Raw genomic sequence first — 17,227 nt, forward strand, 5'->3', positions numbered from 1 at the left:
TCCCTCTACACTGTCTCCATCAAACACTCCCAGGACAGGTACAGCACGGGGTTAGATACAGAGTAAAGCTCCCTCTACACTGTCTCCATCAAACACTCCCAGGACAGGTACAGCAAGGGGTTAGATACAGAGTAAAGCTCCCTCTACACTGTCCCCATCAAACACTCACAGGACAGGTACAACACGGGGTTAGGTACAGAGTAGAGCTCCCTCTACACTGTCCCCATCAAACACTCACAGGACAGGTACAGCACGGGGTTAGATACAGAGTAAAGCTCCCTCTACACTGTCTCCATCAAACACTCCCAGGACAGGTACAGCATGGGGTTAGATACAGAGTAAAGCTCCCTCTACACTGTCCCCACCAAACACTCCCAGGCCAGGTACAGCACGGGGTTAGATACAGAGTAAAGCTCCCTCTACACTGTCCCCATCAAACACTCCCAGGACAGGTACAGCATGGGGTTAGATACAGAGTAAAGCTCCCTCTACACTGTCTCCATCAAACACTCCCACGACAGGAACAGCACGGGGTTAGATACAGAGTAAAGCTCCCTCTACACTGTCCCCATCAAACACTCCCAGGACAGGTACAGCACGGGGTTAGATACAGAGTAAAGCTCCCTCTACACTGTCCCCATCAAACACTCCCAGGACAGGTACAGCACGGGGTTAGATACAGAGTAAAGCTCCCTCTACACTGTCCCCATCAAACACTCCCAGGACAGGTACAGCACGGGGTTAGATACAGAGTAAAGCTGTCTCTACACTGTCCCCATCAAACACTCCCAGGACAGGTATAGCACAGGGTTACATACAGAGTAAAGCTCCCTCTACACTGTCCCCATCAAACACTCCCAGGACAGGTACAGCACAGGGTTAGATACAGAGTAAAGCTCCCTCTACACTGTCCCCATCAAACACTCCCAGGACAGGTACAGCACAGGGTTAGATACAGAGTAAAGCTCCCTCTACACTGTCCCCATCAAACACTCCCAGGACAGGTACAGCACGGGGTTAGATACAGAGTAAAGATCAACCACTCAAGGTAAGTCAACCTTTAAAAGCGCTTCTCTTTGCAGGGGCAGGCCAGTCGATTTCGGCGTGAGAGCAGCTGGTGAGTCAGTTTCAGCGGGAGCATTGCGGAAGGAGGTTGCTGGGAGGTAAGTCAACCTTTAAAAGCACTTGTCTTTGCAGGGGCAGGCCAGTCAATTTTGGCGGGAGTGGAGCTGGCTGGTTAGTCAATTTCAGCAGGAGCTGAGAATTTTTCTTTTTTTTTTAAATTAGTTTTTTAGGCGGGATCAGGAAGTCGACCCGCGGACGTCTGGGAAGACCCTCACCAATAAATTCTGGTGGAGAGGAAACCCGAGACACTACACGTGTAGTGTCTCCCACCCACCCTCCTCCTCTAACCTAATAATAAAACCCATTGGTCTGAGGTAAGTACCATATTTTATTATATTATTATTATTTTTTATAAAAATTTAATTTAGTTGTTAGCCAGATCTTGGTAGAAAGTTAGAGGAATGGCAGGGAAGGGAGTGCAATGTTCCTCCTGCAGGATGTTTGAGGTGAGGGATGCAGTTAGTGTCCCTGCTGATTTTACCTGCAGGAAGTGCTGCCATCTCCAGCTCCTCCAAGACCGAGTTAGGGAACTGGAGCTGGAGTTGGAAGAACTTCGGATCATTCGGGAGGCAGAAGGGGTCATAGATAGCAGCTTCAGGGAATTAGTTACACCAAAGATTGGAGATAGGTGGGTAACTGTAAGAGGGACTGGGAAAAAACAGTCAGTGCAGGGATCCCCTGCGGTCGTTCCCCTGAGAAACAAGTATACCGCTTTGGATACTTGTGGGGGGGACGACTTACCAGGGGTAAGCCATGGGGTACGGGCCTCTGGCACGGAGTCTGTCCCTGTTGCTCAGAAGGGAAGGGGGGAGAGGAGCAGAGCATTAGTAATTGGGGACTCTATAGTCAGGGGCACAGATAGGAGATTTTGTGGGAGCGTGAGAGACTCACGTTTGGTATGTTGCCTCCCAGGTGCAAGGGTACGTGATGTCTCGGATCGTGTTTTCCGGGTCCTTAGGGGGAGGGGGAGCAGCCCCAAGTCGTGGTCCACATTGGCACCAACGACATAGGTAGGAAAGGGGACAAGGATGTCAGGCAGGCTTTCAGGGAGCTAGGATGGAAGCTCAGAACTAGAACAAACAGAGTTGTTATCTCTGGGTTGTTGCCCGTGCCACGTGATAGTGAGATGAGGAATAGGGAGAGAGAGCATTTAAACACGTGGCTACAGGGATGGTGCAGACGGGAGGGTTTCAGATTTTTGGATAACTGGGGCTCTTTCTGGGGAAGGTGGGACCTCTACAGACAGGATGGTCTACATCTGAACCTGAGGGGCACAAATATCCTGGGGGGGAGATTTGTTAGTGCTCTTTGGGGGGGTTTAAACTAATGCAGCAGGGGCATGGGAACCTGGATTGTAGTTTTAGGGTAAGGGAGAATGAGAGTATAGAGGTCAGGAGCACAGATTTGACGTCTCAGGAGGGGGCCAGCGTTCAGGTAGGTGGTTTGAAGTGTGTCTACTTCAATGCCAGGAGTATACGAAACAAGGTAGGGGAACTGGCAGCGTGGGTTGGTACCTGGGACTTCGATGTTGTGGCCATTTCGGAGACATGGATAGAGCAGGGACAGGAATGGATGTTGCAGGTTCCGGGGTTTAGGTGTTTTAGTAAGCTCAGAGAAGGAGGCAAAAGAGGGGGAGGTGTGGCGCTGCTAGTCAAGAGCAGTATTACGGTGGCGGAGAGGATGCTAGATGGGGACTCTTCTTCCGAGGTAGTATTGGCTGAAGTTAGAAACAGGAAAGGAGAGGTCACCCTGTTGGGAGTTTTTTATAGGCCTCCTAATAGTTCTAGGGATGTAGAGGAAAGGATGGCGAAGATGATTCTGGATATGAGCGAAAGTAACAGGGTAGTTATTATGGGAGACTTTAACTTTCCAAATATTGACTGGAAAATATATAGTTCGAGTACAATAGATGGGTCGTTTTTTGTACAGTGTGTGCAGGAGGGTTTCCTGAAACAATATGTTGACAGGCCAACAAGAGGTGAGGCCACGTTGGATTTGGTTTTGGATAATGAACCAGGCCAGGTGTTGGATTTGGAGGTAGGAGAGCACTTTGGGGACAGTGACCACAATTCGGTGACGTTTACGTTAATGATGGAAAGGGATAAGTATACACCGCAGGGCAAGAGTTATAGCTGGGGGAAGGGCAATTATGATGCCATTAGACGTGACTTGGGGGGGATAAGGTGGAGAAGTAGGCTGCAAGTGTTGGGCACACTGGATAAGTGGGGCTTGTTCAAGGATCAGCTACTGCGTGTTCTTGATAAGTATGTACCGGTCAGACAGGGAGGAAGGCGTCGAGCGAGGGAACCGTGGTTTACCAAGGAAGTGGAATCTCTTGTTAAGAGGAAGAAGAAGGCCTATGTGAAGATGAAGTGTGAAGTTTCGGTTGGGGCGATGTATAGTTACAAGGTAGCGAGGAAGGATCTAAAGAGAGAGCTAAGACGAGCAAGGAGGGGACATGAGAAGTATTTGGCAGGAAGGATCAAGGAAAACCCAAAAGCTTTCTATAGGTATGTCAGGAATAAGCGAATGACTAGGGAAAGAGTAGGACCAGTCAAGGACAGGGATGGGAAATTGTGTGTGGAGTCTGAAGAGATAGGCGAGATACTAAATGAATATTTTTCGTCAGTATTCACTCAGGAAAAAGATAATGTTGTGGAGGAGAATGCTGAGCCCCAGGCTAATAGAATAGATGGCATTGAGGTACGTAGGGAAGAGGTGTTGGCAATTCTGGACAGGCTGAAAATAGATAAGTCCCCGGGACCTGATGGGATTTATCCTAGGATTCTATGGGAGGCCAGGGAAGAGATTGCTGGACCTTTGGCTTTGATTTTTATGTCATCATTGGCTACAGGAATAGTGCCAGAGGACTGGAGGACAGCAAATGTGGTCCCTTTGTTCAAAAAGGGGAGCAGAGACAACCCCGGCAACTATAGACCGGTGAGCCTCACGTCTGTAGTGGGTAAAGTCTTGGAGGGGATTATAAGGGACAAGATTTATAATCATCTAGATAGGAATAATATGATCAGGGATAGTCAGCATGGCTTTGTGAAGGGTAGGTCATGCCTCACAAACCTTATTGAGTTCTTTGAGAAGGTGACTGAACAGGTAGACGAGGGTAGAGCAGTTGATGTGGTGTATATGGATTTCAGCAAAGCGTTTGATAAGGTTCCCCACGGTAGGCTATTGCAAAAAATACGGAGGCTGGGGATTGAGGGTGATTTAGAGATGTGGATCAGAAATTGGCTAGCTGAAAGAAGACAGAGGGTGGTGGTTGATGGGAAATGTTCAGAATGGAGTACAGTCACAAGTGGAGTACCACAAGGATCTGTTCTGGGGCCGTTGCTGTTTGTCATTTTTATCAATGACCTAGAGGAAGGCGCAGAAGGGTGGGTGAGTAAATTTGCAGACGATACTAAAGTCGGTGGTGTTGTCGATAGTGTGGAAGGATGTAGCAGGTTACAGAGGGATATAGATAAGCTGCAGAGCTGGGCTGAGAGGTGGCAAATGGAGTTTAATGTAGAGAAGTGTGAGGTGATTCACTTTGGAAGGAATAACAGGAATGCGGAATATTTGGCTAATGGTAAAGTTCTTGAAAGTGTGGATGAGCAGAGGGATCTAGGTGTCCATGTACATAGATCCCTGAAAGTTGCCACCCAGGTTGATAGGGTTGTGAAGAAGGCCTATGGAGTGTTGGCCTTTATTGGTAGAGGGATTGAGTTCCGGAGTCGGGAGGTCATGTTGCAGCTGTACAGAACTCTGGTCCGGCCGCATTTGGAGTATTGCGTACAGTTCTGGTCACCGCATTATAGGAAGGACGTGGAGGCTTTGGAGCGGGTGCAGAGGAGATTTACCAGGATGTTTCCTGGTATGGAGGGAAAATCTTATGAGGAAAGGCTGATGGACTTGAGGTTGTTTTCGTTGGAGAGAAGAAGGTTAAGAGGAGACTTAATAGAGGCATACAAAATGATCAGGGGGTTGGATAGGGTGGACAGTGAGAGCCTTCTCCCGCGGATGGATATGGCTGGCACGAGGGGACATAGCTTTAAACTGAGGGGTAATAGATATAGGACAGAGGTCAGAGGTAGGTTCTTTACGCAAAGAGTAGTGAGGCCGTGGAATGCCCTACCTGCTACAGTAGTGAACTCGCCAACATTGAGGGCATTAAAAAGTTTATTGGATAAACATATGGATGATAATGGCATAGTGTAGGTTAGATGGCTTTTGTTTCGGTGCAACATCGTGGGCCGAAGGGCCTGTACTGCGCTGTATTGTTCTATGTTCTATGTTCTATCCTTCTACACTGTCCCCATCAAACACTCCCAGGACAGGTACAGCACGGGGTTAGATACAGAGTAAAGCTCCCTCTACACTGTCCCCATCAAACACTCCCAGGACAGGTACAGCAAGGGGCTAGATAGAGAGTAAAGCTCCCTCTGCACTGTCCTCATCAAATACTCCCTGGACAGGTACAGCACGGGGTTAGATACAGAGTAAAGCTCCCTCTACACTGTCCCCATCAAACACTCCCAGGACAGGTACAGCACGGGGTTAGATACAGAGTAAAGCTCCCTCTACACTGTCCCCATCAAACACTCCCAGGACAGGTACAGCACGGGGTTAGATACAGAGTAAAGCTCCCTCTACACTGTCCCCATCAAACACTCCCAGGACAGGTACAGCACGGGGTTAGATACAGAATTAAGCTCCCTCTACACTGTCCCCATCAAACACTCCCAGGACAGGTACAGCACGGGGTTAGATACAGAGTAAAGCTCCCTCTACACTGTCCCCATCAAATACTCCCAGGACAGGTACAGCACAGGGTTATATAAAGAGTAAAGCTCTCTCTACACTGTCCCCATCAAACACTCCCAGGACAGGTACAGCACGGGGTTCGATACAGAGTAAAGCTCCCTCTACACTGTCCCCATCAAACACTCCCAGGACAGGTACAGCACGGGCTTAGATACAGAATAAAGCTCCCTCTACACTGTCTCCATCAAACACTCCCAGGACAGGTACAGCACGGGGTTAGATACAGAGTAAAGCTCCCTCTACACTGTCCCCATCAAACACTCACAGGACAGGTACAGCACGGTGTTAGATACAGAGTAAAGATCCCTCTACACTGTCCCCATCAAACACCCCCAGGACAGGTACAGCACAGGGTTGGATATAGAGTAAAGCTCCCTCTACACTGTCCCCATGAAACACTCCCAGGACAGGTACAGCACGGGGTTAGATACAGAGTAAAGCTCCCTCTACACTGTCCCCATCAAACACTCCCAGGACAGGTACAGCACAGGGTTAGATACAGAGTAAAGCTCCCTCTACAGAGTGCCTATCAAACCCTCGCAGGAGATGTCGTATCTGTGAGCAGTGAAAGAGAGCTCACATTTCCTTATAAATCAATAACCTTTCTGTTTCTCTCGCCACAGGTGTTGAGTGATTCCAGTATTTTATGTTTTTATCTCATTAAACAGCCGCGTTGTGGATTAATCTCAGTGTAGTTACTGATATCTTTCTGCAGTGTTACTGTCGGGAGCGGGAGTCAGACACTCACCACTTGCTGCTGGAGGGGGGTGCTGCTTCTGGGCACAGTGGACAATTCAAATTCATCGGCAGGGATCAGAGAGTCCGTATCCTTAAAAGAGAAAGTCCAATTAGAATGGGAACAAATTCAACAAACTTCACATTCACATTACCGTCTTCCTACAACTCTGGGATTCCTCAGGAAAAGTCCCATTTTCCTAATGTGCTCCCCACAGAACACACTCAACAGGAATCTCTGACACACTCACTCAACAGGAAGGTGTGTTGGTGAGTCTCTGTCACACTCAACAGGAAGGTGTGTTCGTGAATCTTTGACACTCATTCGACCGGAAGGTGTGTTAGTGAATCTCTGACACTCTCACTCGACAGGAAGGTGTGTTAGTGAATCTCTGATACACTTGACAGGAAGGTGTGCCAGTGAATCGTTGATACACTCAACAGGAAGTGTGTTGGTGAATGTCTGACACACTCACTCAACAGGAAGGTGTGTCAGTGAATCTCTGACACACTCACTCGACAGGATGGTGTGTCAGTGAATCTCTGACATATTCACTCGACAGGAAGGTGTGTTGGTGAATCTCTGACACACTCGACAGGAAGGTGTGTTAGTGAATCTCTGACACACTCGACAGGAAGGTGTGTTGGTGAATCTCTGACACACTCGACAGGAAGGTGTGTTAGTTAATCTCTGACACTCGACAGGAAGGTGTGTCAGTGAATCTCTGACACACTCGACAGGAAGGTGTGTCAGTGAATCTCTGACACACTCGACAGGAAGGTGTGTTGGTGAATCTCTGACACACTCGACAGGAAGGTGTGTTAGTTAATCTCTGACACTCGACAGGAAGGTGAGGCTCCCTATGGTTAAGGAGTATTTATGAATACGGTTTCTCCATGTCCGAAGTCACATTAACAATTCAGAACTCGGGGCAGCACGGTGGTGCAGTGGTTAGCACTGCTGCCTCACGGTGCCGAGGTCCCAGGTTCGAATCCCGGCTCTGGGTCACTGTCCGTGTGGAATTTGCACATTCTCCCCGTGTCTGCGTGGGTTTCGCCCCCACAACCCAAAGATGTGCAGGGTAGGTGGATTGGCCACACTAAATTGCCCCTTAATTGGAAAAATAATTCAGAACTCACCCTCCCTGAATTGCAACCTGCCCGTCTCCCCACATCATGAACACCCCGCTCCTTAACACATCGCGGTTATAACGTCAGGCCTCCAAACCCAGTCTGACCCTGTGACCCCCAGCCTGACCATCTGAAAGTGCCGGATAATTTCTGGCCAATCTCTGTGCCTCAGCATTTGTATAAATATCCATTTTCACAAAATCCATTTTTTACCAGCAAGTCGTCACAACAATGTCCCAACAGTGTACAATTCCTCAACTGGTCTCCCCTCCTCGATGACAGCTGCCTCCATTAATACCGAGACTCTGCTCATCATTCTCCTCCTCACTCCCTCCCCAGTCCCAGCCCCAAAATACCCCCGCAGGATTCCCGCCCCGCAGGATTCCCGACCCCCGCAGGATTCCATACCCCCGGCAGGATTCCCGACCCCCGCAGGATTCCCGACCCCCGCAGGATTCCCTACCCCCGGCAGGATTCCCGACCCCCGGCAGGATTCCCGACCCCCGCAGGATTCCCGACCCGCAGGATTCCCGACCCCCGCAGGATTCCCTACCCGCAGGGTTCCCTACCCCCGCAGGATTCCCGACCCGCAGGATTCCCTACCCGCAGGACTCCCGGCCCCCGCAGGATTCCCGGCCCCCGCAGGATTCCCGGCCCCCGGCAGGATTCCCGACCCCCAGGATTCCCGGCCCCCGCAGGATTCCCGCCGCGCAGGAATCACTACCCACAGGATTCCCGACCCCCGCAGGATTCCCTACCCGCAGGGTTCCCGGTGCCCGCATAATTCCCGCCGCGCAGGATTCCCGACCCCCGCAGGATTCCCGACTCGCAGGACTCCCGCCGCGCAGGATTCCCGACCCCCGGCAGGATTCCCGACCCGCAGGATTCTCGGCCCCCGCAGGATTCCCGGCCCCCAGGATTCCCGACCCCCGGCAGGATTCCCGACCGGCAGGATTCCCGACCCCCGCTGGTTTCCCGACCCGCAGGATTCCTGGCCCCCGCAGGATTCCCGGCCCCCGGCAGGATTCCCGACCCCCGGCAGGATTCCCGACCCCCGCAGGATTCCCGACCCGCAGGATTCCCGACCCCCGCAGGATTCCCTACCCGCAGGGTTCCCTACCCCCGCAGGATTCCCGACCCGCAGGACTCCCGCCGCGCAGGATTCCCGACCCCCGCAGGATTCTCGGCCCTCGCAGAATTCCCGGCCCCCGGCAGGATTCCCGACCCCCAGGATTCCCGGCCCCCGCAGGATTCCCGCCGCGCAGGAATCACTACGCGCAGGAATCACTACCCACAGGATTCCCGACCCCCGCAGGATTCCCTACCCGCAGGGTTCCCGGTGCCCGCATAATTCCCGCCGCGCAGGATTCCCGACCCCCGCAGGATTCCCGACTCGCAGGACTCCCGCCCCCCGGCAGGATTCCCGACCCGCAGGATTCTCGGCCCCCGCAGGATTCCCGGCCCCCGCAGGATTCCCGACCCCCGGCAGGATTCCCGACCCCCGGCAGGATTCCCGACCCCCGCTGGTTTCCCGACCCCCGCAGGATGACCGGCCCCCGGCAGGATTCCCGACCCCCAGGATTCTCGGCCCCCGCAGGATTCCCGGCCCCCAGGATTCCCGGCCCCAGCAGGATTCCCGACCCCCAGGATTCTCGGCCCCCGCTGGTTTCCCGACACCCAGGATTCCCGGCCCCAGCAGGATTCCCGACCCGCAGGTTTCCCGACCCGCAGGTTTCCCGGGCCCGCAGGTTTCCCAGCCCCAGCAGGATTCCCGGCCCCCGCAGGATTCTCGACCCGCAGGGTTCCCGGCCCCCGCAGGATTCCCGGCCCCCGCAGGATTCCCGACCCCCAGGATTCTCGGCCCCCGCAGGATTCCCGGCCCCCGCAGGATTCTCGACCCGCAGGGTTCCCGGCCCCGCAGGATTCCCGGCCCCCGCTGGTTTCCCGGCCCCCGCAGTGTTCCCGGCCCCCGCTGGTTTCCCGGCCCCCGCAGTGTTCCCGACCCCCGCAGGTTTCCCGGCCCCCGCAGGTTTCCCGGCCCCCGCAGTGTTCCCGACCCCCGCAGGGTTCCCGACCCCCGCTGGTTTCCCAGCCCCAGCAGGATTCCCGGCCCCCGCAGGATTCTCGCCCCGCAGGGTTCCCGGCTCCCGCAGGATTCCCGACCCCCGCAGGATTCCCGACCCCCAGGATTCTCGGCCCCCGCAGGATTCTCGACCCGCAGGGTTCCCGGCCCCCGCAGGGTTCCCGACCCGCGCAGAATTCCCGGCCCCCGCTGGTTTCCCGGCCCCCGCAGTGTTCCCGACCCCCGCAGGTTTCCCGGCCCCCGCAGGTTTCCCGGCCCCCGCTGGTTTCCCGGCCCCCGCTGGTTTCCCGGCCCCCGCAGGGTTTCCCGGCCCTCGCAGAATTCCCGGCCCCCGGCAGGATTCCCGACCCCCAGGATTCCCGGCCCCCGCAGGATTCCCGCCGCGCAGGAATCACTACCCACAGGATTCCCGACCCCCGCAGGATTCCCTACCCGCAGGGTTCCCGGTGCCCGCATAATTCCCGCCGCGCAGGATTCCCGACCCCCGCCGTGCAGGATTTCTGACACCCGCAGGATTCCCGACCCCCGCAGAATTCCCGGCCCCCGCAGAATTCCCTGCCGCACAGGATTCCCGGCCCCCGCAGGATTCCCGACCCCGCAGAATTCCCGACCCGCAGGACTCCGCGGCACAGGATTCCCGACCCGCAGGATTCCCTACCCCGCAGGATTCCCGCCGCGCAGAACTCCCGCCGCGCAGGATTTCCGACCCCCGGGATTCGCGGCTCCCGCAGGATTCCCGACCCCCGCAGGATTCCCGACCCCCGGCAGGATTCCCGATCCGCAGGATTCCCGACCCCCGGCAGGATTCCCGACCCCCAGGATTCGCGGCTCCCGCAGGATTCCCGACCCCCGGCAGGATTCCCGACCCCCGGCAGGATTCCCGATCCGCAGGATTCCCGACTCGCAGGATTCCCGACCCCCGCAGGACTCCCGGCCCCCGCAGGATTCCCGGCCCCCGGCAGGATTCCCGACCCCCAGGATTCTCGGCCCCCGCAGGATTCCCGACCCCCGGCAGGATTCCCGACCGGCAGGATTCCCGACCCCCGGCAGGATACCCGACCGGCAGGATTCCCGACCCCCGCTGGTTTCCCGACCCGCAGGATTCCCGTCCCCCGCAGGATTCCCAACCCCCAGGATTCTCGGCCCCCGCAGGATTCCCGGCCCCCAGGATTCCCGACCCCCGCTGGTTTCCCGACCCCCAGGATTCCCGGCCCCCGGCAGAATTCCCGACCCCGCTGGTTTCCCGGCCCCAGCAGGATTCCCGACCCCGCGGCGGACTCACCAGCCTCTGGTTGACGATCCTCAAGTCCGCAGCAATCTCGCCCAGCAGCACCTTCAGCCTGTTCCCGATCACGTGCACCTTCTCCTTGGCTTCCCCACATTCCGGTTCCTCCCCGCTCTCCAGCAGCTGCCGCGCTGTGTGCTGAAGCTGACTGACCCGTGGCTGTGTCTCCAACATCTCTGCCTCCACATTCTGCAAACAAACATTCCCATCTTCCTGTTAGAACTCCCCAGCTCCTGCTCATTGCTACAACATGTGGGGGAGACGGTGCAAGATTACAGTGGGATTAGTCTGGGATTGATACAGGGCTATGGGGAGAGAGCGGGACAGTGGGATTAGTCTGGGATTGATACAGGGCTACGGGGAGAGAGCAGGGCAGTGGGATTAGTTTGGGATTGATACAGGGCTATGGGGAGAGAGTGTGGCAGTGGAATTAGTTTGGGATTGATACAGGGCTATGGGGAGAGAGCGGGGCTGTGGGATTAGTTTGGGATTGATACAGGGCTATGGGGAGAGAGCGGGGCTGTGGGATTAGTTTGGGATTGATACAGGGCTATGGGGAGAGAGCGGGGCAGTGGGACTAGTTTGAGATTGATACAGGGCTATGGGGAGAGAGTGGGACAGTGGGATTAGTCTGGGATTGATACAGGGCTATGGGGAGAGAGCAGGGCAGTGGGATTAGTTTGGGATTGATACAGGGCTATGGGGAGAGTGCGGGGCAGTGGGATTAGTTTGGGATTGATACAGGGCTATGGGGAGAGAGTGGGACAGTGGGATTAGTTTGAGATTGATACAGGGCTATGGGGAGAGAGTGTGGCAGTGGGATTAGTTTGGGGATTGATACAGGGTGATGGGGATAGAGCAGGGCAGTGGGATTAGTTTGGGGATTGATACAGGGCTATGGGGAGAGAGTGGGACAGTGGGATTAGTTTAGGATTGATACAGGGCTATGGGGAGAGAGCGGGGCAGTGGGATTAGTTTGGGGATAGAGCGGGGCAGTGGGATTGGTACAGGGCGATGGGGAGAGAGCGGGGCAGTGGGATTGGTGCAGGGCGATGGGGAGAGAGCGGGGCAGTGGGATTAGTTTGGGGATAGAGCGGGGCAGTGGGATTGGTGCAGGGCGATGGGGATAGAGCGGGGCAGTGGGATTGGTGCAGGGCGATGGGGATAGAGCGGGGCAGTGGGATTGGTGCAGGGCGATGGGGAGAGAGCGGGGCAGTGGGATTGGTGCAGGGCGATGGGGAGAGAGCGGGGCAGGGGGATTGGTGCAGGGCGATGGGGATAGAGCGGGGCAGTGGGATTGGTGCAGGGCGATGGGGAGAGAGCGGGGCAGGGGGATTGGTACAGGGCGATGGGGAGAGAGCGGGGCAGTGGGATTGGTGCAGGGCGATGGGGATAGAGCGGGGCAGTGGGATTGGTGCAGGGCGATGGGGAGCGAGCGGGGCAGGGGGATTGGTGCAGGGCGATGGGGAGAGAGCGGGGCAGGGGGATTGGTGCAGGGCGATGGGGAGAGAGCGGGGCAGGGGGATTGGTGCAGGGCGATGGGGAGAGAGCGGGGCAGGGGGATTGGTGCAGGGCGATGGGGAGAGAGCGGGGCAGGGGGATTGGTGCAGGGCGATGGGGAGAGAGCGGGGCAGGGGGATTGGTGCAGGGCGATGGGGAGAGAGCGGGGCAGTGGGATTGGTACAGGGCGATGGGGAGAGAGCGGGGCAGTGGGATTGGTGCAGGGCGATGGGGAGAGAGCGGGGCAGGGGGATTGGTGCAGGGCGATGGGGAGAGAGCGGGGCAGGGGGATTGGTGCAGGGCGATGGGGAGAGAGCGGGGCAGTGGGATTGGTGCAGGGCGATGGGGAGAGAGCGGGGCAGTGGGATTGGTGCAGGGCGATGGGGACAGGCGTGTATGGTCTCTGACGTTGTTTAACACTCTGCTGTTACCTACCATTAGGTCTTTGCGATGCTGAGTCAGAGTCTGCAGACTTAGTGCTGGTTTGCTGAGCTGCACCAGTCCACGCCGCCTCTCACAGTTGGCCAGCCACATCAGCAGCGAGTGGGTGGTCTGCTGGAAATCCTACAACCAGGAAACACAAAATACACTCACAGTGAGGTGACCTGCAGTGAACGTGAACTGGGTGAGGATTCACCAGTTTGTCCGAGGACTAGTGAGCCAATCAGAACCGGGGGAAAATCCTGGATCAACTGCCTGGTTATGTTGGCCTCAGCACACCTCAAACAGCCCAGGGACCCCGCTCCGAGACCCCAACCAGGGACCCCGCTCCGAGACCCCGCCCAGGGACCCCGCCCCGGGACCCCGCTCCGGGACCCCGCCCCGGGACCCCGCCCAGGGACCCCGCTCCGAGACACCGCTCCGAGACCCCGCCCAGGGACCCCGCTCCGAGACCCCGCCCAGGGACCCCGCTCCGAGACCCCGCCCAGGGACCCCGCTCCGAGACCCCGCCCAGGGACCCCGCTCCGAGACCCCGCCCCGAGACCCCGCCCCGAGACCCCGCTCCGGGACCCCGTCCCGGGACTCCGCTCCAGGACCCCGCCCAGGGACCCCGCTCCGGGACCCGGCTCCGGGACCCCGCCCAGGGACCCCGCCCCGAGACCCCGCTCCAGGACCCCGCCCAGGGACCCCGCTCCGAGACCCCGCCCCGGGACCCCGCCCCTGGGACCCCGCCCAGGGACCCCGCTCCGAGACCCCACCCCTGGACCCCGCTCCGAGACCCCGCCCCGGGACCCCGCCCCAGGGACCCCGCCCAGGGACCCCGCTCCGATACCCCGCCCCGGAACCCCGCCCTGGGACCCCGCCCTGGGACCCCGCCCCGGTCTAACAAAGCAGTGAAAGGGTACAGTGTCAATGGCAGAAACCCTCGCCTTTGGAAACAAACTCGAATGATGGGTGGCTCGGGAAGGATTGGGAGGGATTGTGTAAACCGAGCGGGTTCTCACGGGGGTGGAGGAGGCTGAGAGGTGGTCTGATTACTGCTGTTTTCAGGATTATAAAGGGACTGGATAATGTTGGTGAAGACCAGTTTCTTCACCTCGTCCAGAGAGAGGAGACCCAGAGAATCCCTGAAGGGAGCAAATTGAAAACTAATCTGAGGAAACAATATTTCAGTGAGTGAGTGAACAATCTCTGGCCAGGCTCTCGAGGGAGATGGTGGGGGTGGTTAATATTGGGCCTGTTCAGCGGGATGATTCCCGGTTGCTGCCGTGCGGAGGTTCTGCTGTTCAGCTGCACTTTGCCGGGGTTTGGGCCTGGTGAGGAATTCCCCGTCAAGGCCCGCACTGACATCATTTCCTGCACTGACGAGCTCAGCAGCCCCCCCCCCGCCCGGGGGCCTCCGGAACCCCCACTGCACCCAACCTACCCCTCACCTCACCTCCCAAGGGCAGGGCACCCCCGGGACCCGACCCCTGGCAGGGGCACCCTGGCTCTGCCAACCCTGCGTGGTACCAAGGTGCCAACGGGAGTGCCAGGGTACCATCATGCCCAGAGCCCGGCCACCCGGGGGCCCCTCCCGTTAAGACAGGGCGGAAGGGGTATTGGGGAGGACTGGCAGTGACATTGTTGTCAGGGTAGCCCCTCTGTGGGGCATGGAGCCTCCCCCCTCCCCGCCGATGCCAGGGTCACTGTTTAAAAACAAGGGGGTTGCTCATTGAAGACAAAGATGAGAATGTTTATTGTCTGAGGGTGAGGAGACTCTGGAACTCGCTTCGTCGACAGGCGGTGAAGCAGAATCTTTAAATATTGTTAAGGCCGAGCGAGATTAACACGGGGTGAAGGGTTATCGGGGGACCATGTGATATCCCAATGGCCAATGAGGATCATGGTGGATCCCCATCACTTCCCATCCAGCTGCCGCTGTGAGCTTCATCCAACATTATTTTTAGTCTAACCTTTGACTGCAATTTTTAACATCAAAGAGAGATTGTTTTTATCGCTCCTTCAATGTTTTTATGAAGAAACAATTGAATTGCATGCACTCTGTCCCAGAATCAAACACAGCAACATTCCCACACTGCAAGACCACACAGTTAGCAAATGGGATCATGAGCAGATACTGGTGAGGAAGGAATGTTGGCCAGTGCCGTCCTGCTGCTTTCCAATAAAACCAGGAAACTGCTGCAAACACTGAGGACAGTCAGCGTAAATCAAACTGTCCCCTTTAAACATCAGCACCAAACAAACTGTCCCCATCAAACATCAGCGCCAATCAAACTGTCCCCTTTAAACATCAGCACCAAACAAACTGTCCCCATCAACCGTCAGCGCCAATCAAACTGTCCCCTTTATACATCAGCACCAAACAAACTGTCCCCATCAACCGTCAGCGCCAATCAAACTGTCCCCTTTATACATCAGCACCAAACAAACTGTCCCCATCAACCGTCAGCGCCAATCAAACTGTCCCCTTTATACATCAGCACCAAACAAACTGTCCCCATCAACCGTCAGCCCCAATCAAACTGTCCCCTTTATACATCAGCACCAAACAAACTGTGCCCATCAAACGTCAGCACCAAACAAACTGTCCCCATCAACCGTCAGCGCCAATCAAACTGTCCCCATCAAACGTCAGCCCCAATCAAACTGTCCCCATCAAACGTCAGCGCAAATCAAACTGTCCCCATCAAACATCAGCGCCAATCAAACTGTGCCCATCAAACGTCAGCACCAATCAAACTGTGCCCATCAAACGTCAGCGCCAATCAAACTGTCCCCTTTATACATCAGCACCAAACAAACTGTCCCCTTTATACATCAGCACCAAACAAACTGTGCCCATCAAACGTCAGCGCCAATCAAACTGTCCCCTTTATACATCAGCACCAAACAAACTGTCCCCTTTATACATCAGCACCAAACAAACTGTCCCCATCAACCGTCAGCGCCAATCAAACTGTCCCCTTTATACATCAGCACCAAACAAACTGTGCCCATCAAACGTCAGCGCCAATCAAACTGTCCCCATCAAACATCAGCACCAAACAAACTGTCCCCTTTATACATCAGCACCAAACAAACTGTCCCCATCAACCGTCAGCGCCAATCAAACTGTCCCCTTTATACATCAGCACCAAACAAACTGTCCCCATCAAACATCAGCGCCAATCAAACTGTCCCCATCAAACATCAGCACCAATTAAACTGTCCCCATCAAACATCAGCACCAATCAAACTGTCCCCATCAAACATCAGCACCAATCAAACTGTGCCCATCAAAAGTCAGCGCCAATCAAACTGTGCCCATCAACCGTCAGCGCAAATCAAACTGTGCCCATCAAACATCAGCACCAATCAAACTGTCCCCATCAAACGTCAGCACCAATCAAACTGTGCCCATCAAAAGTCAGCGCCAATCAAACTGTCCCCATCAAACATCAGCGCCAATCAAACTGTGCCCATCAAACATCAGCGCCAATCAAACTGTCCCCATCAAACATCAGCGCCAATCAAACTGTCCCCATTAAACATCAGCGCCAATCAAACTGTCCCCATCAAACATCAGCACCAATCAAACTGTACCCATCAAACATCAGCGCCAATCAAACTGTCCCCATCAAACATCAGCGCCAATCAAACTGTGCCCATTAAAAGTCAGCGCCAATCAAACTGTGCCCATCAAACATCAGCACCAATCAAACTGTGCCCATCAAACGTCAGCACCAATCAAACTGTGCCCATCAAAAGTCAGCGCCAATCAAACTGTCCCCATCAAACATCAGCGCCAATAAAACTGTGCCCATCAAACGTCAGCGCAAATCAAACTGTGCCCATCAAACGTCAGCGCCAATCAAACTGTCCCCATCAAACATCAGCGGCAATCAAACTGTCCCCATCAAACGTCAGCACCAATCAAACTGTCCCCATCAAACATCAGCGCCAATCAAACTGTCCCCATCAAACAACAGCGCCAATCAAACTGTCCCCATTAAACATCAGCGCCAATCAAACTGTGCCCATTAAACATCAGCGCCAATCAAACTGAGCCCATCAAACATCAGCGCCAATCAAACTGTGCCCATCAAACATCAGCGCCAATCAAACTG

The 17,227-nt window shown here is 55.5% G+C and overlaps 1 protein-coding gene across 1 annotated transcript in view; it reads right to left on the minus strand.

Annotated features, from left to right (window-relative positions):
• LOC140407704 (nesprin-2-like) overlaps positions 1–17,227 on the minus strand; it is a 273,730-nt gene that overhangs the window by 12,503 nt on the left and 244,000 nt on the right. Inside the window, exons 31-33 of the mRNA XM_072495012.1 lie at positions 13,113–13,241; positions 11,175–11,366; positions 6,692–6,772 (exon numbers count right to left, since the gene is read on the minus strand). Of these exons, the coding sequence (XP_072351113.1) occupies positions 6,692–6,772; positions 11,175–11,366; positions 13,113–13,241 (402 nt within the window). The remainder of the gene's footprint in view (positions 1–6,691; positions 6,773–11,174; positions 11,367–13,112; positions 13,242–17,227) is intronic.

The sequence above is a fragment of the Scyliorhinus torazame genome, chromosome 2 (genome assembly GCF_047496885.1).
Source record: "Scyliorhinus torazame isolate Kashiwa2021f chromosome 2, sScyTor2.1, whole genome shotgun sequence".
Taxonomy (NCBI): Eukaryota; Metazoa; Chordata; class Chondrichthyes; order Carcharhiniformes; family Scyliorhinidae; genus Scyliorhinus; species Scyliorhinus torazame.